Genomic DNA, 27,896 nt, shown 5'->3' with positions numbered 1-27,896 from the left:
CTTTACAGGCATTGCCTCCATGACGGTGCCAGTGTACATCGCTGAAGTCTCACCGCCCAATTTAAGAGGTCGATTAGTCACCATTAACACTCTCTTCATCACTGGAGGCCAGTTCTTTGCAAGTGTTGTGGATGGAGCCTTCAGTTATCTCCAAAAGGATGGATGGAGGTCTGTAAATTGTCCTTACAGTTAATTTTCAAATCATCTTTTTATGGAATGGGAGAAAAGTTGAGAAATGATAGGAAAATATAACTGGGTATTTTGGATCATTATAACTAATTTATAAGTGGGTGGCATTCAGCAAAATTGAAAGTGGACAAGAAGCTGATATTTATTTTAATGATAGACAAGGAACCTACCATTATGAATTGATATTTACAGACTTTTTAGCATTTAGGTGACATTTCTCACACTGTGTGTAATCTTTTGCAATATTTGTTTAAAAATGAATGCAGCAATAAATATGTATGGAGTTCTTGAATTGTATCAGTGATTGACAAGGTGTTTATGAACTGCAGATATAACTAACATCCTTTTTGGATTGAAGAATCTACATTCTGACCTGAGTGAAAGAAAACCCACTCTTTAAAGATACAGATTTAGCTATATAAAAATATGTTATTATATACATAAATTTAAAATACACAAATTGTTCTTTAATCACTATTTGGCTTATTTTGAATCAAAAGAGATGAGAAAAATGTTTTTAAAACTGTTCTAAAATATTTTCAAACTGACTGTCATAGAAACAAACTAATCTTCTGTTAAAGCTTAAAGATATTATAGGCTCTGGATTTTGATATCATACTTCATAGTATTCAAAACAACAGATTGATGTAACTGCTTCAGGGAAATTTTATTAAAAACCTGTAGGGGCGCCTGGGTGGCGCAGTCGGTTAAGCGTCCGACTTCAGCCAGGTCACGATCTCGCGGTCCGTGAGTTTGAGCCCCGCGTCAGGCTCTGGGCTGATGGCTCAGAGCCTGGAGCCTGTTTCTGATTCTGTGTCTCCCTCTCTCCCTGCCCCTCCCCCGTTCATGCTCTGTCTCTCTCTGTCCCAAAAATGAATAAATGTTGGGGAAAAAAAAAAAAATTAAAAAAAAAAAAATCCTGTGGCAGGTTACACAATATTCTCTAAGTTATTTTCTTGCCACCATGTATTACAACAAATGTTTATTGACCATCTACTCTGTATGAGTGCTGGGGATAGAATGTTGAACAAGACAGACTCTAGTCCTTATATAAATGCATGGTGCTTACAGTGTTGAAGTGAATTCTTAACAGCTGAAGAAAAAAGGGTTTGATGTGGTGCGGATGTAGGCAATCAAGCTTCTATGTGAAAAGCACAGTAAATCATGTGCCTTGATGAGCCATTAAAGACTGAGCCTGATGAAGTTTTATTAAAAGTTATGTGAGAAAACTCATTGATGCCAATTAGGGCCTACATTTGTCAGGACATTAAAGAGAGGACACAGTTCTTAAAAGCATTAGCTCTTTCTGCAGATGTTGCTAAACCACTTTCTACCTTTGAAAGAATGAATCTCTGCCAAACTGAGAAATTACTGGAAAATTGAAGAAACGGAAATTTCATCATTCTTTTCCACTCTGTAGATGAGCAGAAAGACAGATAACTGTTACTAGTGTAAAGTGATATTTTGAGTTTTTCTTGGAAACTCAGTGCAAGTCAGTTTTCAACCCATGTCTTTAAACAGATCTAAATCATTTGCATTAAGTTAAAAAACTTATTATGTAACTAATATATATATGCTTTTATTAAAATTCTATTTTTTGGGTTTTAAGTTTGCAAAGAGACCTTAACTGATAAAAATCTGTTTTTAAATGAAAACATATAAAGTGCATAAGCCATATTTTTTTCACTTAAGTATAGTAATGTAGGTATCTTTGTACTGGTTAGAAAAAAGAGAAAGATCATACAGTATTGAAAATTATTTATGAATGTGGTGTCCCTCTGTAGCAGTGGGAGACTTGCTTGGGTCAGGCATTAGAACACTTTCAGAGGCAGAGTGATATAGTTATAGACAAACTTGGATTCAGATCTGCTTTCTGCCTCTCATTAGCTTCAAACCTTGGACAAGTTACTTAGCTCCCTGAATTTTACTCTTGTATTGTAAAAAATGGGACCAAAAATACTTGTCTTGTTTGATTATTGTGGGATCTAAATTATTATAGGTGAAGTTTTCAGCCCACTGCTTCACATACGGGAAATGATCAATAAACACTGAATCACATAGTTATTTATTCTGATGAATGAATAAAAGGATGGTGCTCTTATAGGTAAGTTGTGAGGTTGAAGGAAAAGCCATCCTATGGCTTCTATTTTCTTTATCAGCACATGTGAGGCTTGGAGGTGATAGGGAAGATGCCTAGGGAAGATAACTGTTAAATGCTTATAGCTTCTGTAGAAAATATAAAAGACTAGAGACAAAAACGATTTTCCACATATCCATGGGATCCCAGCTGAAGTTGGGGCTATATACTTGTAGTGCATTTTCCCCACAATACTAGAGAACTGAGGGGTAAAAAAAAAAAAAAAAAAAAAAAAAATATATATATATATATATATATATATATATATATATATATATAAAACTACCTCAACATCAACTTTAGAATTGTCAGCAATACTAACTTATTTAAAATTATAGCAATTGGGTAACCTGGGTGGCTCAGTCGGTTGAATGTGCAACTCTTGATTTCAGCTCAGGTCAGGATGTCATAGTTCATGACGTGGTTCACTGACAGTGTGGAGCCTGCTTGGGTTTCTCTCTCTCTCCCTCTCTCTCTGTGCCTCTCCCCTGCTCGTGCTCTGACTCTAAATAAATAAACATTAAGAAAAATAAAATTATAACAATAAATAATTCATCCTTTTTGTGGCAGTATATTTCAAAAACCCTAATTAAAATGTGGGTGTAAATGTTAAGTACAGCATTTTTTTCATACTCATATTTTTGTATATTACGAAGTAAGATGTCCCCTATTTTACAAGAGTTTTGATATTTTAACATTGTTTCTTTTTTATTCCTTTTTGACTTTTATTGCCTCTGAAACTACTTCAAGCTACTAAACATTTTAAATATTTGGTTGGGGCCAGATGGCTGTTAACAGAGTAGACTTTAAAGCCAGTTTTTCCTACTTGAAATGTAACCTCTTTCTCCCTCCTTCTCCTTCCAACAGTTTATAATCTAAAATGTGGTTACTGAAATTTTCTACACTAGTGATCAGATTAAAACATATAGAAGATGAAACTGATTAATCAGATAGAAAAACTTCTTAGCTTTTGATGTTCTTGAAAGAATAACCCATGTTTTCTGCCAGATGGGTCAAACCTACTGTTCTTTTATTGTTTGGATGTCATAGAAATAAATTATTTTCTGCTGAACGACTAGAAGATGAGTTTTTCTAGAAAAGAGCATTGCCAGTAGAAAATTGAATGCTAGTATTTTTAAAGCACTCTAGTGTTATCAGACCTTCTTTTCTGGGAAAAAAAATGTCATCTGGCTTCATGAGGAAAGAGGAATAAGGATTTTGAAGAGATCATTAAAAATTAGAATTTTGTAAAATCAACTTTAATGAGATACATACCATTCAGTTTACCCATTTAAAATATAATTCATTGGCTTTTAGTGTATTCACAGAACTGTGCTGCCGTTACTGTAATCAAATTTAGAATATTTTCATTGTCCCAGAAAGAAACTCTGTACCCCTTAGCTGCCACCCTTCAACCTTCCAGCTCCTCCAAGTTCTAGGCAATCAATTTACTTTTTGTCTGTATGGATTGGCTAATTTTGGATATTTCATGTAACAATATGTGGTCCTTTGTTGACTGGCTTCTTTCACTTAAAATATTTTCAAGGTTCATTCATGTTGTTAAATGTGTAAGTATTTTATTTCTTTTTATTGGCAAATAGTATGGATAAAACCACTGTCTGTTTATCCATTTGTCAGTTGATGGACATTTCCGTTTTTTGGCTATTATAAAAATGCTGTGAACATTACAGTTTTCAGGGTGGACATGTTTCCATGTCTCTTGGGTATATACCTAGGAGTGGAATTGCTAGGTCATATGGTAACTATGTTTAGCCTTTTGAGAAACGGGCAGACTATTCTACAGGGTACTGTGCTATTTTACATTTCTACTTAGCGTTGTATGAGGATGCCAGTTTTTCTACACAGTAATAAATAATTATCTTTTGATTATAATCATCGTAGGTGGGGGTGAGATGGCATCTCATTGTAGTTTTGATTTGCATTTCCCTGATGACTCATGACGTTTGGAAAAAATTTATTTTTACCTAATGTATTATAGTGCTTCTAAAGATGGCAGAGGTGTTTCAGTAGTTAGCATTAATGATACCAGGTTTTATCACTGTTTGCCATTTTCTATGCTGATATTTTTTTAATCTTGCTTATTTGAACATAGATTTACTCATTACACTTCAAGCAAATGAAGACTTTCTCTTTTTAATTGCTGAGTTAAAGCCTGGCATGCGGCAGGCCTTTGGTAAATATATAACAGAGTAAATTTAACAAGTGTCACCATGATTGTGTAAAACACTTACTTGGACGTGCCACTGCTTAAATATTTCAAGTCCTCTCCATTTCCCATAGGAAAAAAACAAAAACAAAAGCAAAACAGTGGTTTGTGGTGTCTTCCGTTGTCCAGTCTCTGCCTGCTTTTCTAGATGGTAGAACTTAGCGTTGCCTGCCTCCCTCCCTCCTCCTCTGTACAACCATGACTGTATATCCTATACACCAATTGCATCTTGCGTTTTTTTCTTCCTTCTGCTCACTTCACCTCTAATGCTTTCCTAACCTGTTCTGCTTTACTCGTCCACCTGTTGTTCCTCCTTTAAATTTCTGCTTTGTGTATCATGTGAAACTGGTTTTGTCCCTTTGTCCTTTCATTAGACTTTATACATAGCTTCACTGTTTTATACTTCTGTTATATTGAACTAGTTACTTTTTTGTCTGTCTTCTCTAATTCACTTTGGAGCTCCTGAGTGTCATTGACTTTGTACTCATTTTTAGATCTAGGAAAGGGCCTGGAACATAGAAAATGCTCAATTAATGTTTATCGAACAGAGCTGAATTGATTTGGCTCTAGGGAAGGGACTCTTACCTAAAGTGAAATGGTATTGATTTTTAAACCAAAATACCAATTCATTAATGTATGTTGAGGAATACATTTACTTCATAGATAGCTTAAAAACTAAATTATTAATCATAAGTGTTTCTTACTTAAGGATAAAAATCAGAGAATGAAAATTAGTTTCTGAGCCCATGTAACTTTCCATCTCTCAAAATAATATGCCTCCCTGGCCCCAGAACACTTTTTGTTCCTCTCTCTTGGCCAGAGCTGGTTTCCAAATGAGTATTCCTCTATTTATAATTACATAAATTACCATGTGACTTAGAGTAATAAGACTGGTTTATCTATAGAGAGGCTAAGTCATACTCTTTTGTGTTGATTTTTCTTCATTCTCAGATTTAATTTTTTAAAATTACAGTTAACTCACTAATCCATGGACAGTTGTTTGTGAAGTGTTTGAGTGTGCTAGATATTTTCACATGTATGTGCTAGATAAATTCATCATTTATGTGATGCTTTTTGTCTGTGTGCTAAAGAAATAGAATTTGAGGAAATGTACGTGTTGAATGAGAAGCACAAAATATTAGTGTTAGCAACATCTGTATGAGAGATTTCTCTGGAATATCTTCAAGCTAATTCATGGACAGTGTGACATTGTTCTGAGTTCTTTGAAGAATTTGTGGACAGAGGTGGAAACTGGGACGGAGTATAGGCTAGCTGACGGTAGGATCAGAAGGCTCAAAACCGAGGTGATGAGGAACATGAAAGAGGGGAGCCAGATTCTAGAGGTTTGTGAATTCTAGGCTTCAGAGGTTTTGAACTTCCATCTATAGGCAAAGGGAAGCTATTATTTTTTGAGCAGAGCATGCTATAATGTGAGTCAAAGATTAACATGAGAGCAATGCCCAGAATTGATTGGAACACTTGGCTGTTGGATGGATGCAAAGAAAATATTTATGAGGCTCCCGCCAGAATGTAGGTGTGAGATAGTGAGGTGTAACACTTGCAGACTTCAATTAGTATGGAAATCATTCAGTCGTTAAAAAAAATTTGGGGGGCACTTCCTGTAAACCACTGTTGTGGTTGGGACTAGAGATAGACCAATAAGAAACATACCTGTTCTCAGCCACCTCACAGACTAATGGAGAGACTTTTTCATCAGTATGTTAATTAAATGGTGGATAGTGTTATGGAAGCTCTTAGGGTGTGTGAATAACTTAGCTTTATGATGGAAAGATATTTGAACTGAGTCTTTTTGAATAAGTTCCAGGCTCAGTGAGGGAGAAAGAAATTCTAGGTGGCATGTAATTTTCAAAAACCCCCTGGTATGAAAGGACCAGTCATGTGTGGGCAATAGTGAGAAGTTTTATTTATTTATTTAATTTTTATTTTTTTCCCCTTTAAGTGTTTTCTTTTTAATTAATTATTTTATTATTTTTTTTAATATATGAAATTTATTGTCAAATTGGTTTCCATACAATACCCAGTGCTTATCCCAAAAGGAGCCCTCCTCAATATCCATCACCCACGCTCCCCTCTCTCCCACCCCCCATCAACCCTCAGTTTGTTCTCAGTTTTTAACAGTCTCTTATGCTTTGGCTCTCTCCCTCTCTAACTTTTGTTTTTCCTTTCCCTCCCCCATGGTCTTCTGTTAAGTTTCTCAGGATCCACATAAGAGTGAACACATGGTATCTGTCTTTCTCTGTATGGCTTCACTTAGCATAACACTCTCTAGTTCCATCCACGTTGCTACAAAGGGCCATATTTCATTCTTTCTCATTGCCACGTAGTACTCCATTGTGTATATAAACCACAATTTCTTTATCCATTCATCAGTTGATGGACCTTTAGGCTCTTTCCATAATTTGGCTATTGTTGAGAGTGCTGCTATAAACATTAGGGTACAAGTGCCCCTATGCATCAGTACTCCTGTATCCAATAGTGAGAAGTTTTAAAGCAGCTGGTTGGAGGGCTGTGATTACTGTTGGGAAATTTGAGGGTGACATAGAAAGGCTGTCTTCAGTAGGTATGAGTAGAACTTTAAATCCCTTGCATTCTCTTTAGCAGTACATTGAATTTATTTTGCTTATTCAAAGTACTGAAAATAATTTCCAAAATAATACCACTTTGTGATGAAAAATTAGCCTCTCCATAATATTTTACAACTTAAATCATGTCAATAATATGCTTTTCAGAATATTTCAAAAAGGGTGACATTTCTAAACAAATTGGTGCTGGGGAAAGTGTTATAATTTAGTACTAATAGATCATTCGTGTTTGGCTCCATACAAAATACAGGATATAAAGGTGTCTTAAAAATCTAATTGTGTTGGGGCGCCTGGGTGGCTCAGTTGTTTAAGCGTCCGACTTCAGCTCAGGTCATGATCTCGCAGTCCGTGAGTTCAAGCCCCGCATCGGGCTCTGTGCTGACCGCTCAGAGCCTGGAGCCTGCTTTGGATTCTGTGTCTCCCTCTCTCTCTGACCCTCCCCCATTCATGCTCTGTCTCTCTCTGTCTCAAAAATAAATAAACGTTAACAAAAAAATTAAAAAAAAAATCTAATTGTGCAGGGGTGCCTGGGTGGCTCAGTCGGTTAAGTGCCCGACTTTGGCTCAGGTCATGATCTTGTGGTTCATGAGTACTGGCCCCAGGCCGGGCTCTGTGCTGGCAGCTCAGAGCCTGGAGCCTGCTTTGGATTCTGTGTCTCCCTCTTTCTCTGCCCCTCCCCCGCTCATGCTCTGTCTCTCAAAAATAAATAAACATTTAAAAAAATTCGGTGCAGTGGCCATTTTAAGGAAGATGGATTTGGCTAACAGCTTGATTACAAGTTAATATCTTAATGCTGAGGATATTAGTAATTTTGTCATTGACAAAATTAGGATACAAGACTATTTATTATAAAGGTATCATAGTGTTGTGGGAGGAAAAGATTTAAGACTTGCTTTCACAACACATTAATTTACCTGAGTTCTAATATCCTCATGTAGCTAATGTTTTAGCAGTTGTACAGTGTTATTAGGATCAAATGAGTTAATGATGGCCAACATATTTACAAACTCGTAAGCTATTGTTTGCTGTTATCTCCAGAAAGTCTTAGGTTAATTTTCTATCTTATATCTAAATATGGCAATAAAAATATCCCTCATATTCAGGTATCTGAATTTTCCAGGTAAAAAGTGAATATAGTTTGCTAATGAGAGTGGTTTGTATAAGACTAATCTTCCCTGAAGGTGACCGTTATAAACCACAGAAAGAATGTTAAAACTGTTTAAGGCATTGGAAAACACCATCTCCAAAGGTGGGTTGGAACTGAAGGGGTTTTGATTCTCAAAGTCTACATTTATGACTTTTTACTTGAGGACAGCCCTTAATCTATACTGGACAGCTGTAACTTAAGTAGAAAACTACAGCTTTATTGGCTTACAGTGTCAATGGCTAGAGTTTGGGGTGGGCAGAGTGGGATGGAATTTGAAGGTGAAAATCCAGGAAAAGAATGACTCATATTGGAGGAAATCCCCCAAATCTGAATATTAATTTACTGCAAATATTTACTGACCTCAGAACTATGAATACACAGGAGAGATTCCTTGGAGCCTGTGGAAAACAATAATTACAATATGATAAAAACTGGGAGAGATTTTATTTCTTGCCCATGGGAGGAGTGACATATTTGGATTTTGAAACTTGAGGCTGCAGCTTAGGTTTTCTAATAGAACTGCAGAAGGATCATGCCTTAGAAATAAAGACTTTGTTGCATGACTAAGGATTTGCCCCAAGACCAAGCCAAAACTGAAACAGATTCACACTAACCCAAGTATAAAACCAAAGCTCCCCAAACTCAAGGAGGCTGATAGGAAAAAGTCAGCATTATTTGGGAGAAGAGAACAAAATCTAAGAGTCTTTATAGTTTATCATTCATGATACTCACAACACAAAAAATTATTAGACATGTGAATAAACAGAACTTATGATACATAATTAAAAGAAAATTGGCCAATATAGACACACCTCAAGATGATGCAAATGTTGGAATTAACAGAAAAAGACTTTAAAGCAGCTATTATTAATGTGGTGAAGGACTTAGCAAACAAGATAGTCATGTTGAGTGACCAGATGGTGAATCTCTGCAAAGAAATGTAAACTATAAAAAGAGAACCAAGTATAAATTCTAATACTATAAGTACAATGTCTGCAATTATAAATTAAATTAAAACTTAAAAAATCCATTGGATGGGCTTAACAAATTGAAGATGACAGAAGATAGGGTCTGGAGGCTTGAAGGCAGATCCATTGATATCATCTAATACGAAAATGAGAAAATAAAAAAGTTGAAAAAGAAAAAAGCCTCAGTGACCTAGGGTACAATGTTGAATATTCTTATATACCTCTAATTAATTCTAAGTAGTCTAATATACATTAGACTTTTGTCTACATTTGTTGAGGTCCAACAAAAAGAGAATGAGGGAAAAATGTGTTAAAAAAAAAAAAAGAGGGGCGCCTGGGTGGCTCAGTTGGTTAAGTGTCCGACTTCAGCTCAGGGCGTGATCTCACGGTCCATGAGTTTGAGCCCCACATCGGGCTCTGTGCTGACAGCTTGGAGGCTGGAGCCTGCTTCAGATTCTGTGTCTCCCTCTCTCTCTCTGACCCTCCCCCATACATGCTCTGTCTCTCTCTGTCTCAAAAATAAATAAACATTAAAAAAAATTTAAAAAGAAAGAGAAAGCAAAAAAAAAAAAGCGGCCAACTTCCAAAATTTGGTTGAAACACTAATTACTGATTCCAGACCATAGTGAATCCCAAGTATGATAAATATAAAGATGAGCAAACACAAGCATATCATAATCACACGGCTGACAACAGAAGGTCCAGAGAAAATTAGGATCCCAGAAAAAAAAAAAAAAGACACATTACAGGAACAGCAATAGAAATGATGGCCAACTTTACAAGAGGAACATTAGAAGGTCCGGAGACAATGGCATGTCGTCATTAAAATACAGGTGACTTTTGAACAATGTGGGTTTGAACAGATTTTTTTTTGATAAATATGGTATAGTATTATAGATGTATTCTCTCTTATGATTTTTCTTCTCTCCAGCTTTTCTATTGTAAGAATACAGTACATAATACATATCATATACAAAATACGTATTAATTAACTTAATTGAATTTTATTGGTAAGGCTTCCAGTTAACAGTAGGTTAAGGTTTTAGGGGAGTCAGAAGCTATTTTTAGATTTTTGACTGCACAGGGTGGGTGCCCTCACTCCCATGTTGCTCAGGGGTCAACTGTACTGAAAGAAAAAATGTCAGTCTGGTAGGAGAATATCCTTCAAAATATAGGTAAAATAAAAATGTTTTCAGATAAAGTAGAATTAAGAAAATCTCACCACCAGACCAACTGTATTGTAAGAAGTTCTTCAGACTGAGGGAGATGATCCTAGATAAAAGCTCATCTACAGTAAGGAAGAATACCAACTATCATAATAGGAGGCTAAATATAAAGGACATTATCTGGTTTTTTTTTGTTTGTTTTTGCCTCAAACTTTTCAAAGACCTGTGACTTTACATTTAAATGTAATGCATAGAGCTATAGAATATATGATGACAATAGTAAAAAAGTTGAGGGGAGTAAATGGAAATTCTACATGTTTCTGAAGAGTTATAATATTATCTTTAAATAGTAACGATGCATGTTTTTATCCTCAGAACAACCACCAGAATACATTATACAAAATACATAGCTAAGAAGCCATTATAAGAATTAAGATGGAATATTTAAAATACTTGGATAAGCTAAACAAAGGCTAGAAAAGGAAGAACACAGGTAAAAACAATGGATGGAACAAATGGAAGGCAAATAGTGAATGGTAGACTTAAAACCCAATTATTACAACAATTATAAAGGGTAAAAATTTTCATTGTGCACAAAAAGCATGACACAAGCCTATGTTGTCTAAAAGTGACACAATTTAGGCATTATGGCATATGGCATTATAGCCATAGATAGGTTAATAGTAAGAGATCTATGTGAACAGTTAAGTATAAGAAAGCTAGTGTGGTTATGTTAATAATCACACAAAGTAAGACTTTAAGATAAGCGGTATTACCAGTGATAAAAGGGGATATTTCATAATGATAATACAATGAACTAATCAGAAATAATAATGATAAAAAATGTATAGTTTCTTTAGAGAGCTTTCAAGATGCATAAACACAAATTAGCCGATGGTAGTTGCATGATATTGTGAATGGACTTAATGTTAATAGATCTTTACACCTAAAAATGATCAAGAGGTAAGCTTTATTTTATTTATATTTCACTACAATAAAATAAAAAAGCTTTGCAGAACTAAAGGAAAAAATAGATCAATCCAGGCTCATATTTGGAGAATTTGAAACTTTTTGCAACTGATAAAAACAACCAGACAACAAGTTAGATTATAGGAAAACCAGACAACACTGTTAACTGCCTCTTTCAGATTGACATTAGACATTCTCTAAAACTGACCATATCCTGGACCATAAAATAAATGTTAATAAATTTTAAAAATGAATCTTAACAGCATATGGCTTCTGACCATACCAGAATTAAATTAAATATTAGTAAGATAGCCAGAAAATCTTCAAAAGCCAGCATGTTCTAAATAACTTATGAATCTAAGGAGAAATCAGAAGGAAAAATTAGAAAATAGTTTTAAATGGAAAGAAAATGCAGTATGTCAAAATGGGTGGAATTCAGCCTCAGCCGTGTTTAGGGCTGAGTGATTATATTAGAGGAGGAAAAATCAGATGGTCTAAGTTTCATGTAAGGCTAGAAAAATATGGGCATGTTAAACCCAGAGAGAACAGAAGAAAATAATAAAGACTGGAAGTCAATGTGATAGAAAGCAGATAAGCAATAGAAAAAATTAACAATGTTGATTCTTTGGAAAGGTTAGTAAAATTGATAAACTGATTATGACTTATTAAACTGGTTAAGAAGAAAAAGCTAAAGCACAATTTATCAGTATCAGGAGTAAAAGAGAGCACATCATTGTAGTGGACGTTATTAGGATAATGAGGGAACACTTTGAACAACTTTGTGCCAATAACTTCAACAACTTAGAGGAGATGGGCATATTGCTTAAAAATCACAGCACTACCAAAAACTGGGCGCAGATAAAATGGAAAAGTAAAGTAAAGGATCTAGAATTGCCAAAAACATCTTGAAGAACAAAGTTGGGAGAGTTTTGCCTGATTTCGAGACTTAGCATAAAGCTAAAGTAATCAAGACAGACTGGTAAGGATAGATAATCAATTAGTGAAATAGAACAACATGGATGTATCTCAAAAACATTATGATTGAAAGAAGCTAGATGCAAGAGAGTAGAGTCTCCATAATTCCATATGAAGTTCATTAACCTGCAAAATAAGCTATGGGGACAGAAATTCAGTCATTGGTTGTCTGGGGCAGTGGAGATTGACTGGAAAGCAGATGGGTATAGAGAATTTCCTGGATGATGGAAATGTTCTGTTTTTTTATTAGGATGGTTATAAGGATACACACACACACACACACACACACACACACACACACACACTCTCATATATATATATATATATATATTTTTTTTTTTCTCAAACTCTTAGAATGGTATACCTTGGAACTCTTTATTCTATGCAAAATTTCCCTAAAAAATGTTAACCTGCACCTTCTGTCAGCTCCCTCCATTATATCCCTTTTCTGCATTGGCCAGTGACTAATATAAATGTTGTTTTTGCCATGACACTTTTTCTAACTATCTTTGTTGAAATAACTTTTGTCCTTTATTCCTAGACTATGCCCAAACTTCAGTCATAGCAATTAAATGTAATCCTGTTTTGTTCGATGATTACTAGTGTATAAGTTCCTTGAAGCAAAGGATGTCTGTGAATCATTGTATCTCCAAAATCCCTAACGCAGAGCTTTGGATATAAAGCTCTGAAAAAAAAAAAAAAAAAAAAACAACTGAGTGGGAAAAAAAAAAAAGACAATATGTGTGTAGATGTGATTGTGTGTGCTTTATTTCTAGCACTAGTACTGTGCATTTTGTGCAAGTCCCTATGTTTTGCCATGTAGTTTAAAACTACTTAATATCTGTGCAAAATACATTCATTTGTTTAATATCACATCTTATTCTGTCAAAGTAAGCATATCTTGCCGCTTTTAATATAATCACAACTCTCTAAATAACCTTGGTCAAACTACCTATCTCATATACCAATATCAAATTACTTCGAGGTGTTTCCCCTATCTACGTAGAATTAACATTTTCTTATGTTTGCATATTTGGCAAGATTTTTTGTTAACACAGAATCTTTCACCAGGTAACACAAAATTTGCTCATTTGCTGGTCATATATTGTCTGCTTTTTACTTGAAAGATTCCAACGGGGACATGCTGATTTTTTTTTTCTTATGTACTTTCAGCCTTGGTCTCTTGTTTACTCTCTGCTGCCATCAGGTTATCAGATATGTCAGTCATCAGTGTTGATGTTCTACATGGTCCTTGAAGGCAAAGGAGAATTAATTTACCAGCCTGGAATCTCAATTTTCAGTGTTTTATTATTTTAATTTTTTATCTGTTAAAATGGAGTTGTGAGTCTTGCACTAAATTTGAAAAATATGTTATCAAGTGAGTTGTAATTACAGCAGGTGGCTAGATTCAGTATTATCTTTTTGCATCTAAAACTTGCCTGAAGTAGAAACATATTACATACGTTATAATTGATCTTTGGTGATTATCATGTAAATATCTTGTGATTAATATATGATGGTGAGCATTTCTTTTGTAAATCCAAGAATAGTGATCTTTCAGTAAATATATCACTCACATGATTATTAAGTATATGAGAAGTCTGTGAAAAAACTCAAAATCCATAGGAACATTGAAGTCAGGTAGCTCAAGATGTAGTGGTGAAGGAGCAGTGTTCTTGAATGTGTTTTGAAAGGGTTGGACTGGGGCGCCTGGGTGGCGCAGTCGGTTAAGCGTCCGACTTCAGCCAGGTCACGATCTCGCGGTCCGGGAGTTCGAGCCCCGTGTCAGGCTCTGGGCTGACGGCTCGGAGCCTGGAGCCTGTTTCCGATTCTGTGTCTCCCTCTCTCTCTGCCCCTCCTCTGTTCATGCTCTGTCTCGCTCTGTCCCAAAAAATAAATAAACGTTGAAAGGGTTGGACTATGCCTTTTTAAGGGGAAAATATTTCACTACCCTAAACAGGGCACAGTGATATATATCAGAAAGTTCCAGCTTGGGGGGATGTTTTTGGATTGACACAGCACTACACTGTCTCTGGTTTTAAGTGCATTCATGATGCTTAAGGATTGGTGTAGAGTTTGGCATTTAATGTACATTAAAGGTGATGTTTGCTGGGTAAACAGTTCAGAGTAGCAACTCAGAAAGATCATAGGAATTCAGCCTTAGCTTTCCAAGCAAATAAAGCAAATCTTCATTAGGTATCACTTTCAAAGAATGTACTGATTCTAACTGCTGACCCTTTTTATTTTCAATGAACTGTTTCAAGAGAAAAAAAAAAGGTGTAGTTTATTTCATAGTTCTGTGTAAAAGGATGCTCGTTGGAAACGGTAGAGTTTTAAAGAATAAGGCTTAGTATCTTAATAGTTATGACATTCCTCTTCTGCATGCTATGCAGAAAAGGGCTAACATAAACCAGATTTGTAAATCAATAGGAAATAGATATAAACAGAATGCAAGCTAGAAGACAGAGGATGGAAATAAAACTATTGGAATTATATATATAGTTTTGTCACCCTTTTTTGGTGTATTCTAAGACAGTATTGGATATTAGAGAATATTGCTACAAATCCTTACTATCTCAGGGACAAACTTCAGAGATTGTCACCGAGCTAATCTAAGTGTTTTGAAAAATAACAAGATTCTCTGTGACTAGAGTATAAGGTGGAGATTTGGTTTAAAAATACATACTTTTAACAGTGTGAGGTTGAGCGACAAGGAAGTGATTATTGAACTGTACCTTAATGCTCTCATGGCCTATTAGAATAATTGGTTGAATGACTGCAGTGTCCAAAAAACCTTTATATGCTTCTCAGAGTGAAGTGTCTTCCCTTAGTAGAACTCAAGACCTATAAAAACAATTGCATACAATTTGTTTTAAATATAACATATTGTAATACAACTTCCTTAGCCATGATAGTTTTTCTATAATAGCTTGACTTATAATTAAAACCATAAATCATTCAGCTCTTCTATCATAAGGCATTTGCAACCTTTTTTACACTGCGAATTTAAGGAAGAAAAACAGGAGAAGAGAAATGAACAGAACGTGGATGCAGGGTGCAGTTCCTCACTCCTGCACAATTCATTTTGGAAGGGGAGAGGCTTGGAGAGGCTTTTGAGAAGGAGAGATTGAAAAAACAAAGTGTTATGGAAAGCAGGGTTAGATCTGTCATGCCCCTTATGTAATATATTTTAAAAGGATCAAATCAAAAAGACAATTTTCTGTTCCCAGTCATCTTTTAAAACTATCTCCTGCCATGTATGTTACTTATATTTTTCCTACATGAAAAATGTATGTGTATGTTAAAGAAAAAAGATACTCAAATTCAGTTTGGTGCAGTGTTCAAAGCGAGCAGTACAAGTTTACCCTCACAAATGAGATATTTTCTTTTAATTAATAGCTGATTATTTTTATAGTGACACTCTGGTGTTGAGAATAATAAGATATTCGTTTGACACCAGCAGGTCTTTGTTGTTAAATTTGCATTTCCCCTGCTCCCTATGACTGGGGGTGGACTGTTCCCAGGTAGCCCCTTTGCCAGGTTATTCTGCAGTGCTTTAATATATTTGACAGATGTGAGTGAACAATAAAACTTATAAAAGTTATCCTTGAAAGTCTTTAAACATGAAGTTAAAGTAAATTAATGTTCTGTTTTATGATTTCTGCAGAATTGTTAATTAATCATTAAACATTTATTATAGCTTGACTTACAATAAATATATTTATTATAGGAGCCAAATTGCCTAGATTTTAATCCTAGTTCCACTGCATACTGGTTCTGTATCTAATTTGTACCTGGTTTCTTTGTCCTTAAAATGGGGATAATAGGGGTGCCTGGGTGGTTCAGTTGGTTAAGCATCCGACTTCAGCTCAGGGCATGATCTCGCGGTTTGTGGGTTTAAGCCCCCGCGTGGGGTGCTGTGCTGACTGCTTGCTCAGAGCCTGGAGCCTGCTTTGGATTCTGTGTCTCCCTCTCTGTCTCTCCCCTGCCCCGCTCACACTGTCTACCTCTCTCTCTAAAATAAATAAATGGTAATAAATAAATAAATAGGAGATAATCATGATACCCACCTAATAGGGTTGTTGTGAAGACAAATGAATTAAGGTTTCTTAAGCCCTTTGAATAGTGCTTGGCACATACTAACTAGTGCTATGCATTAGCTATTACTGTTGGCTGCTGTTAAGTGGTGACATGAATAAGCTACATCCAAGTAGATTTTTTTCATGTATTTGGAACATAATCATTACCTTGTGGAACTACTGGAGAATAAGTAATGTGTTCATCATGTTATCAGTAGACCAGATTATCAGATAACCATGTTGTTATCATGAGAGAAGTGGGACAATTATGAACTACACAGCTCTGTGTCTTAAATAGCCATCTATTAGAGCATACTTGCCTTCAGTTTTGTAGGTGGGAGCAGCATGATTCCTTTAAGACAATAATGGTGGTGAATGCACAGTACAACGCAGGACCTCTTTGGTTTTGTGTGAGGTACCTGAGTCTGCTCGGCCACCATGGGAAGGACTGTCACCAGGGAATGCAGAATCTTTGGTTCACAGAGCTTCAGCTCTTGGCACTGGGAAGAAGGCTTAATAGGTGAGGTGAAATAGCTGGGCTTGTCTCCTTTGGTGCTAGCTGGCCCAGACACACCATTTGAAAGCATCGCTTACCATTTGAGGGCCCATCCTTAGTTTTCTGGTAGGCAGGTGCTGGTGTGGCTAGTTGGGCCAGAAACTATCTCATTTGTTAACTTCAATTGAGAAAGTTAAAAAAGATAGCTCAGTTAGTGAGCAGGATGCCACAGGAGATTCTAAAGAATTTTAGAATTTCTGAAAACATGGCAGTTTTGCTCGAGTCCACCTACTTTCCCTTCCTGTCAGCTTGGTGTGCCTCTAGAAGATAAATAGCTTTTGCCTTAAAGTGTGGACCTTGGGTGCTCATTGTTTACTTTCACCCCTTGAGTTTTTAAAAACAGAGTGGTGGTTCTCAGTCCTGACTGCACATTAGTACCACCTGGGGAGCTTTTACTAAAGCAGAATTTTCTGGGCTTGGAGCCCAGGCCAGTTAATCAAAATCCTGGGTCGGTAGGGCCTGGACACTGTAATGTTTTAAAAGTACCTCCCACCTCCATTCTATTGTGAAACTAGGGTTTAGAACCCTTGATTTAACTCACGATGATGAGCTCTTCCATATCAATAGGTAACTACTTGTTTGGGGATTGACTGCCCTGGTTTATCAGTAGACTGTCTTATTGGTACACTCTCTATCATTTATCTGGTTCCCTATTCCCTTGGATTTAGAGGACTCATGGTGAGTTCTGAATACATACTTCCTTAACTGAGCCTAGAGAGTTCCTGCTTTTTTAATCTCATAAAATTTTTATCAGTAACACAGCAAAAGCAATCCCTTATTTTTCCTATTCTCCAGTGTGCGCATCAACAGAGCAACAGTTTTCCTCGGGAAAGAAATTGGTTAGTTCTACCTACTGGATATTTGTGTGGATGATACAGCCAGGAAAGACAAGTTACATTGAATTGATTGAGAGGTGAGGGAGTCAGGGAGGTAAATTTCTTTATGTATCTATCTCTATATCTATCTCTGTATCGATCCATCTATAGATCTATTGATCTATCTATATAGATCAATTTGTCTATCTATCTAGATCAAAAAAAAATTTTTTTTTTTTTGCTGAGATTCTTCACCATTCTAGGTACCATCTGTATAATTTCACTTAATTATCCCAGATGTCCTATGAAATAGACGCTGTTACCTGTGCATTAAAATACTAAATAATTTGACCAGGGTTTTGTGGTTAGTATGTCCAGAACTGAATGCAACCCAGGTCTGTTCCTATGCTCTTTCCATCATAAACAACAGCTACCTCCCCCCCCCCCCCCCCACATTTTGTATTTGGTCTCTACAAAGCTTTGGAAATTTATTACTATCAAAATACTTTTGTCAGTGTTTGGGAGGAAAAAATTTCCTCAGACCTTCTGAGTTCTTCTGCCTGGTTAAGAATTAAATTCATGTGAGACCACTTAACAAGAGAAAAACAAAAGTTTAATGACCTGTACTTCCTGTATGTATGGGAGAGACCCAGGTAAAACTGAGTAACTCCCTGAAATGGCCAAAGCCATCACTCTAAATACCATCTTCATCTAAAGACAAAAGATGATGTTGGGTGGAGATGGGAAGTCAGTTTAGACAGGTTATCAGGAAAACAGCATGAACAGGGGTAAGTTTGTAATGCAGATTTAAGTTTTGCCTTCTCCACTGATGAGAATTCTGGAGACTGAGTCATCCCCCTCTTATTGGCACAGAGGGAGACACCCTTACAAGTAGAGATTGTAAATGTAAATGTCTCCTACAAAAGGGTGACTTCTGTATGGTTTTCAAAGCTTTCTCTGTGCTTGCAATTTGTTAAAAATAATCAGTCCAAGATAATCCTTATGCCAGAGAGACCCATTTTGGGGGGCAAATTCTATTCCTCTACATCATGAAAGATAAATAAAATATAGTAAAATAATCTCCTTCGTTTTACTTCTAGAAGAGAAGCGTTAGGTTGTACATGTATAAAAAATGTTTTATTTTGCCTAGTCTCTGGAACCAACCAGGCTTTAATATCCTTCAAAAGTTGGCAGATGAGTGCCACCCACCTTAGTGTTAGGGCATTGAAATGTATATTTCAGATCATAACCCTTATATTTTAAAGGACTGGAGAGCCCAAGTATTCTGTCTTCTATAGCTTGGTTTAGAAACATAGGCTAATATGTATGTTTGCAATTTTCTTTTTGTATTTTCTGTTTTCTTTCCTTCTCTTTTTCCTTTCAGTTTTTAAAAATACTGTGTCCTAGGATTAAATAGTGAGTAGTAAAATGCACAGTATTCTGTGAGCATCTTTGGGCCTGAAAATGGTTCAGTTTCTATATTCATTTCAAGGGCTGCTTTGAAGTATTCTCTGTAGCTCTGTAATCTTAATGCATCATTAAGGAGTTTGGAGAAAAGAAGGAAAACTCATGAAAGGTGTAGACAAATGACACATGAAGGCTTCCATTTTGAGGATTTTTAAATTTATTTCCTAATCCAATATATTTGTGTTTGCCTTTTATTGCTTTTCTTTTATGTAATTGGCAGTAATTGGCAATACAATTGTGTATAAATTTTTCTTCAAGAGAGAACACAAGCAAATAAAAATGTCATTCATTTACAGCAATAAAACATACATTAGAATAACAGATTTGGTTATAAAAGGTAACATCTAAGGGGAAGCTGCCACAAGTACACATTTGTGTAAACTGATCTCAGCGCTCATCTGAAGACTCTTCAGAAGTCTTCTTCAAATGAGACGTCTTCTTCAGAAAAGGTCTGATTGTATCTGGAATAACAAAAAGGTTCATTGGAAGGAATTACTGTGCAACTAAGTTTACAGAGCTAACTGATCCAGAATTGCTACATGAACTTCTATGCGAATGTGAACTATACTTATTTTCTGTCTAGTTAATACAGAAAGTTTAGATGAATAGCTGTTTTTGTAACATTTCAAAAAATATTTACTAAGTGCCTACTGTGTGCAAGATATTTTATTAGGTGCTTTATCGAATGCAAAGTTAAATACACAATCAGGTGGGACAGGCAAATAATTTATTATAAAACAAGGTACAGAGACATAAATGGATGTTAAAACACTGTGTTCTGTAGGTTACCATAGTAAGGAATGATGAAATGTTGGTATAATTATCACAGCCCATGGATTAAAATAAGATTAATGGATTAATAAGATTTTATTTAATACTGAAGGCCAAGTGATTCATTAGTCATTATAAAAACTTTGTTTACTTTAAAAAATCTTAAAAGTTTTCTCATTCCGTGTGTAGTTTTAGCTGCTGTTTGGAATGAGAGATGTTTTTTGTTTTGTTTCAAGTTGTTATTTAAATATTAGTTAATATAAAGTGTAATATTAGTTTCAGTGATTCATTTACACACAACACCCAGTCCTCATCACAAATGCCCTCCTTAATACACATCACCCATTTAACTTACCCCCCACTCACCTCCTGTCCAGCAAACCTCAGTTTGTTCTCTTTGTTAAGTCTGTTTCATGGTTTGCTTCTCTCTTTTTCCCACTGTGTTCATCTGTTTTGTTTCTTAAATTTCACATATTTGAAATCATATGGTATTTGTCTTTCCCTGAATTATTTCACTTAGCATAATACACTGTAGCTCCACCCATATCATTCAAATGGGAAGATTTCATTCCTTTTAATGACTGAGTAATATTCCTTTGTATATGTATATATTTTTATCTATCAGTTGATGGACATTTGGACTCTTGCTGTAATTTGGCTGTTGTTGATAATGGTGCTGTAGATACTGGGGTGCATGTGTCCCTTTGAATCAATATTTTTGTATCCTTTGGGTAAATACCTAGTAGTGTGATTGCTACGTTGTAGGGTAGTTCTATTTTTAACTTTTTGAGGAGCCACTGTACTATTCCAGAGTAGCTGCACCAGATTGCATTCCCACCAACAGTGTAAGAGGGTTCCCCTTTCTCTGCATCCTTGCCAACAACTGTTGTTTCCTGTGTTTTTAATTTTAGCCTTTCTGACAGGTATGAGGTGGTATCTCATTGTAGTTTTGATTTGTATTTCCATGATGATGAGTGATGTTCAGCATCTTTGATGTGTCTGTTAGCCATCTGAATGTATGTCTTCTTTGGAAGAATGTTTCGTCATGTTTTCTGCCCATTTCTTAACTGGGTTGTTTGTGTTAGGGGTTTTGAGTTTGATAAGTTCTTTATAAACTTTGGATACCTATCCTTTATCAGGTATGTCATTTGCAAATATCTTGGAGGGAGAGGTATTCTTAACACCCATGTGACAATTATATTTTTTTCTCTGCTGTTTGTGGAATTAAAATGAATTTGTTTGAAAAGTAATGGACTTATTTCACAAAGATATACTACTAGAGGCATCAAGGCTTGCTTACTCCACATTGGATTTAACACAGCTTAAAAGTTGGAATAGCTTTGAAAACTGTATTGAGTCAAATGACTTCTAATTGATTTATGATAATCTGATTGATTATCAGTGGGTATGGTTGTTATGTAATCACAATTGGCCCTCTGAGCTCTACCGTCATGAATCTGCCATGAAATATACCCAGGGAATTTGGATCAACAGAAAACATAACACCTGTCGTAGATTCATAGAAGTTTCCATTTGAAGACCTTGAAGTTTATCTAATCTAACCCCTCCATTCAAAAAGATTGAGGTCCAACATCAAAGAGATAATAGGAGATCAGTCTAGTGGTCAGAATAATTTTGGATATATCTTTGATATTGATGTACTCATATTGCTATTTTTGTTATTTCCCTGATGGATTTACACTGATCTGCTTATTTACTATATTTCTGTCATCTTAATAATAATTATTTGCTTCTGACTTTTTTCTGCTATAGGCTTCTCCTTAATTAATGAAGGTGAACATGAAGCTTGATGGCAAAATGAAATCATTACTCATCATTCACAGAGCAAAAAAAAATAAATAAATTCGGGCATTTTTAAAAATGAAACGTGTATCTTTTTAAATAGATTATCAGGATTTTGTTTTAGCTCCTTTTTCTATTGTAAAATGCAGAATCATATATATTAGTGTTAGAAAGGGATTGTGATCATGGTGCTTTGCATGATGTGTTTGGTTCACAGTGCATATATATAATTATTGTGACTTTTGCCCATTTTTTAATTGTAATTTTTGTGAGAGAGAAGAATCAGATTTTTCTCATTTTTCAGCTTCTCACTACAGCATAAAAATATCCTTTTTTTTTTTCTAATCACACACACACACACAAACACAAAAGATCATTCTAATTTAATATTAGATCCTGTTTCCAATGTGGTGAACACAAACCTTTTTTTCATACTCCGTGCTAGTGTAAGTCCAAATTTTACAGTAATATGTGGATTTCTTATTACAGGTACATGTTGGGGCTTGCAGCAATTCCAGCAGCTATACAGTTTTTTGGCTTTCTCTTTTTACCTGAAAGCCCTCGATGGCTGATTCAGAAAGGACAGACTCAGAAGGCCCGTAGAATCTTATCTCAGATGCGTGGCAACCAGACCATTGATGAGGAATATGACAGCATCAAAAACAACATTGAAGAAGAAGAAAAAGAGGTTGGCTCAGGTATGTAGATTTTATACTTACACAAATCTTAAAACTGCATAGTGGTGTTATCTAGAAACTATATTCTTTTGCTATTATTTAATACCTCTAAATGATATAGTGGTTTTATGTGTATAAACAAATCAAAATAAATATATTTTAATTTAATTTTAAAAGTAATATAATAGTGTTATAAAAGAAAGAAATATGTTCCCATACTACCACTGTTCTCACATAATTACTATTTTTATTTTTGTGTAGTCTCTTTTATTGTTTCAAAATTGGATATGCTTGACATGGTTGTCATCATTGTGTGTGCAGGCGGTAATTTTTGAACTATATGTATATTTTATATATATATGCATATTGACCTTTTCATATTAACTAAAAAGTCATAGTGTGAACTATTGTCAAAATCACTTTAGTAAAAATACCTTGTTTACGTGAGTTACATTAATTTCCATATCGTTTTTTTTTTTTTTTTACGTTTATTTATTTTGAGAGAGAGAGAGAAAGAGAGGGAGAGAGGGAGAATATCCCTAGCAGGCCCCATGCTGTCAGCGCAAAGCCTGACGCGGGTCTAAGTTCCACAACCTGGGATCATCATCTGAGCCGAAACCAAGAGTTGGACGCTTAATTGACTGAGGCACCCAGGCTCCAGTTTAGTTTTCATAGAGAATAAGAATACCTTCAGACCCTAGTTGTGGAATCATTTTGTGTTTCCCTGTTTTCATTAAAATGTTTAATTAACTATGTAATCAAAATTTCACCATGTTGGAAAAGCAAAAAAAAAAAAAAAAGAAGTTTTTAGTCAATTTATGTTGATGAATTTCTTTCCAGAGAAGAAATCATGTAGAGTTTTTGCAAAATTCTCAGGCAGGATCTCTAATCTTGACAGTCTGATTTGGGGAAGTGATTTGCAGAATGTACATGATGGGAAAAGGTAGACACTTTATAATCAGTTTCTCAACAGTAATCATTGCCCTGGTAGATTCACATTTCCCAAAATTGTCTCATTTTCTCTTGACTTTCCTTTTGCCCCTACATTAATTGGTAATCCGAGCAGAGATGCTGACTGGTGTCAGATTATTTTCCATACTTGAGAAAATGCAGACGTCCACACTGCTATATTGATATATGTGTCACACAGGTCTTGGAAGGTCTGTCCTCTCTCCTTCTCCTACTATTATTTTTGGTAAAACTGAAAGCTGTACTTTCCTGAAACAATAGAATAAACACAGCTCATCACTGTGTTAGCCACACTCGGTTTTCTCACTTTTATATGTATGTAATGCAGTTGTGTGATGCTGTTGTCTGCTCAGGTCAAAGCCCCAGTGACCTGTGAGCTGATTCTGAGTGAAGGTCATTTTTAACAAACAAGTTTCTGGGCATATACCATGTGCCGGGCACTGCTAGCATCTCCAGAGTCAGATGTTAGTGCAAGTATCAAAGAGAACTCGGCTTTAACAAAACAATTCGCCGTTACTGAGTTGAACATTGCGTTGATTTTTAAAATACTATTTCAAATGTCCATTTAAATTACAAATACCTTCATTTATGCTCCTCTCTGAATTTCCCTCAGCCATGGCTTAAATGAAACATGAGCTTGGTTTTATAGTAATCAGTATGCTTGAAGCCCATGTACTAATGTGTGGAGAAATAACCTTTCAGAGCATTGAGTTCTATTAAATACTATCTAGAACTTAAGTTTTTATCATGTAAAGGACAAGTCAACAATGTAATTGAAAAAGCCTTCCCATTTAGGGGTCGGGATACCACTGATTTTACTACGAAGCATTGACGATGTAGCTGGATTTTGACTACGTAAAAATTTGTCCAACTGGTATATCCGTGCAACTGTTGACGGTGCACACTGTTTGAGTTTCATGACTATTTGAAATACATAACCGGGGCGCCTGGGTGGCTCAATTGGTTGAGCATCTGACTTCAGGTCATGATCTCACTGTTCCTGGGTTCGAGCCCTGCGTGAGGCTCTGTGCTGACAGCTCCAAGCCCGGAGCCTGTTTGGATTCTGTCTCTCTCTCTGTCTCTCTCTGCCCCTCCCCTGCTCATGTTCTCTCTCTCTCTCTCTCTCTCTCTCTCTCTCTCTCTCACTCACTCTCTCACTCTCACTCATTCACTCAAAAATAAACATTAAAAAATTTTGAAATGTATAACCAAAGTTTTTGTTTGTTTTAAGAAACTTGAGATAAAGATATTGCAGTTATCTGCATGTGCTTTAGTTTTTATGAGAAGTCTTTGGGAGTTAACCAAGGCACTTTTTCTTGGGTAAAGATAAAATATTAAGCTATTTACCTGTTTCTCAATATTGCTTTATATACACACTTGGCATGGTTTTTTTTTTTTTTTTTTTCTTAAATACTGTTACCTACTGAATCCTAATAATATTTATCCCATGCTTGGGTAGATATTTTAAACTTTGTAACTAATAGGATTGATAATTTATCCATTTCTAGATTTATACTATTTGGGTACTATCATCATTAGTTTTAAAGTTAATCTCGTGTTCTTTTTCAAAGTACAGAATTAAGAGTTTTATGTGATGAATTCATAAGGGAGATTTGCCAGTCTTAAATAGCACCAGTAATTTTGGGGCCTAATTTTTACAATTGAGAAATTTGGCCAGAGAAAAACCTGTTCTGCACAAGTGTGGGTTTTATTTCAGCAGTTGTCATGTCCAGGAGCAAGACTCTGTCAGTGCAGTTGGAAAATAGAGATACTGCAGTGGTAGGTCTTGTGTTAAACCGACAGGGTCCTGGCTCTCCGTCACCTTTCATTCGCAAATGATAGGCTAGGTGGACAAATACACATGAAGAAACAGCTAACTTCAAAATAATAAAAACGCCCTGGTCCAGAGAAGACAAGTCAGCCATTGTGTTGCAGGGTTAGAGAGTGGCCTGGGTTCATCTGTGCGTGGATCCTGACAAGGTAAGTTTTGAACCCCGACTTCCAGCTTGGGAACTCCAGGCAGTGGAGTATAGCTGCATGGAGGGAGGAGCTTTGGCCTAGCCACGGCAAAATATTCTGATATTTCGGGAGGTTAGAAAGAAGTGGTATGTGATCCCTGTGTTTTCCTAAGGAGAAGGGTTTTCTTGTCAGATGTGGTGTTACCTGCTACCTGCCTGTGAGCTTACTAAATGAGCTTACTGATTGCAGATCAATCAGTCTTCATGTCCTTCTCTGGGAGTTTCCAGTGACTTCCTACTGTTATGGTACTTGCTTCTGTGACTCTTCTCTTTTCATAGGATTTTTTTTTCTTGGTCACTTGAGCTTAAATTTGACTTCATCGAGGAAAATAGGCCTAGCTACTGAAGTATGTATTAGTTAATTTATTTTCTGGATGTGTGAGGTATCCGTGCATATGGGATTTACTTCTCCTGGTTTCACATACACTTTGTGACCTTCTGTAGTGAATATGGTGGCTCCTCTGGCTGTGTCAGCAGCAGAGGCATGGCTCACAGGCCATGTCGTAGAACAGGATTGGATTGTCATGGTATTCCATCTCTTCTACACATGGCACAAAGGTCAGCCTCCGTAGCATGTGGTTTCTCCACTGTAGTGGGCAAAAGAAAAAAGGGCATTTGATGGAAAAAGAAGCAAATAATTGTTTTTCATGTGTATTCAACACTGTTTATACATCCTGCAGGACTCATAAAGTAAGCCTGGAAGTAACAGCTTGGTTTGGAAAGCTCCCTTCTGTGGGAGCCAGGGAGGAGAAAGACTTGTCCTGGCTTCACCTTTACCTGGTAATCCTGAAAAGATTTTCGGGGAGTTGCCGAACCTCACTTTGTTTCTTGGTTTGTAAGAAAAGAGAGCCAGATTATAATAGCTCCACAATCTTTTTTTTTTTTAGAGTTTTAAAAATCTTTGAGATATGCCTGTTTCTTTATTTTTAAATACCATGCATCAGCCTTTCACTGAAAAATATTTGTTGAGTGACACTCAGTAGAATTGGGGATGTGACAATAAGTAAAACAGACAAGGTTCTAGTCCATTCTGCTGGAAAGAAGCACACAAATGATAAAGAGTAAATAGTTACTGGATAACTACAAATTGTGATAATGACTTTGAAGGAAACAAACAAGATAATAACATTTATAGAGGGACTGAAGGGGGATGGTCAGGAAAGGCTTCTCTGAAGAGGTGAGTGTGAAGCCTGAGAAGGAATCAGTAGTGTAGAGAACTGACGGGAAGAGTGTTCCAGGCAGAGGGAACAGCAAGTGGAAAATTATGTGTATCATTAAGTGGACCAGGTTAATTTTCTTGGAAGTTATAAAGTGTACATGTGCCTGATTTTTAAAACATTGCAGTAAGAACTAACTATTCATCTTTATTTATGCTTAGGTTTATTTATGCTTAAGCTTTGAATTAGTGGGGACACAGTTACTGCTTTTAGAATTAAAAGTAAATGTACATATCATTTCTGTCATTTTGTTGCTTATCTCTTACAGATTATTGCCTTAGTTTATTATATGCTGCATAGATATGTAATAGCCTCCTACCTTTTATGTACAACAGAGGTATAAACTGGAGAGAGGCCTAGGTAGTCACTTAAGGCAATGATTCTCGAACTTTGCCACTTCCCTTCAAAGGTGAGTGGAGAGAGGCTGGCCTCTTGAGGCCTGGGTTCCATAGCAAAAGGCTACTGCACTAAGCCCAACATTTACTTGAATTTTTATGCTTTATCCTAGTTATTAACAAAAGTTTGTGCTCTGCTTCATAACATAATTGTTTACTTAACTTTAAAAGTGTTTTCTCAGTATATCTAAAGTGTTTATCCATTGACTTTATGTGTTCCATCACTCTGTCTTGTACATTCCCTGGGACAGGTGTCCCGCAGTTTGACAAACATGACCTTAAAGCATTTGGGAGCTCCTCTCTTGGGCAAACGCATTAGGCGGGGTAGGAAAAGTTGGAGCGGCCTATATTACTAGAAGCAAGTGTTCATCTTATCATTTACTGAGCATATTGAAGAGTAGAGAATCTTTGTCAGAAGCTTTAGTTTCTAACAGTAATTGTCTCATAACAAAAGAAGTAAAATTAGTCACCAAGAGAGACAGGACACTTCTGAAGGCAATCTTAGGAAAGACTCTAGAAATGAACGTTGTGTATTATTTGCTTTATAACACCTTGTTGGACAGCACTCTCTAATGATGTATTCAGTTTTTTCTTAATTGTTACATAGTTGCCATGTAACTCCTATAATCCTAGTTGATATACGAGTTCCAGGTGTATGACATAATGGTGCAGTATGTGTATATACTGCAGAATGATCACCACAGTAAATCTCGTTAACAGGCATCACCACACATAGTTACAAAAATTG

At 36.0% G+C, this 27,896-nt stretch overlaps 1 protein-coding gene across 1 annotated transcript in view; it reads left to right on the top strand.

The window, feature by feature from the left end:
- Nucleotides 1-27,896, top strand: part of SLC2A13 (solute carrier family 2 member 13) — a 377,212-nt gene that overhangs the window by 56,504 nt on the left and 292,812 nt on the right. The window contains exons 2-3 of the mRNA XM_030322194.1: nt 9-168; nt 22,362-22,570. Coding sequence (XP_030178054.1) covers nt 9-168; nt 22,362-22,570 — 369 coding nt within the window. The remainder of the gene's footprint in view (nt 1-8; nt 169-22,361; nt 22,571-27,896) is intronic.

This window comes from Lynx canadensis, chromosome B4, assembly GCF_007474595.2.
Source record: "Lynx canadensis isolate LIC74 chromosome B4, mLynCan4.pri.v2, whole genome shotgun sequence".
In the NCBI taxonomy this organism is placed as follows: Eukaryota; Metazoa; Chordata; class Mammalia; order Carnivora; family Felidae; genus Lynx; species Lynx canadensis.
This window is presented reverse-complemented; position numbering and strand designations above follow the sequence as displayed.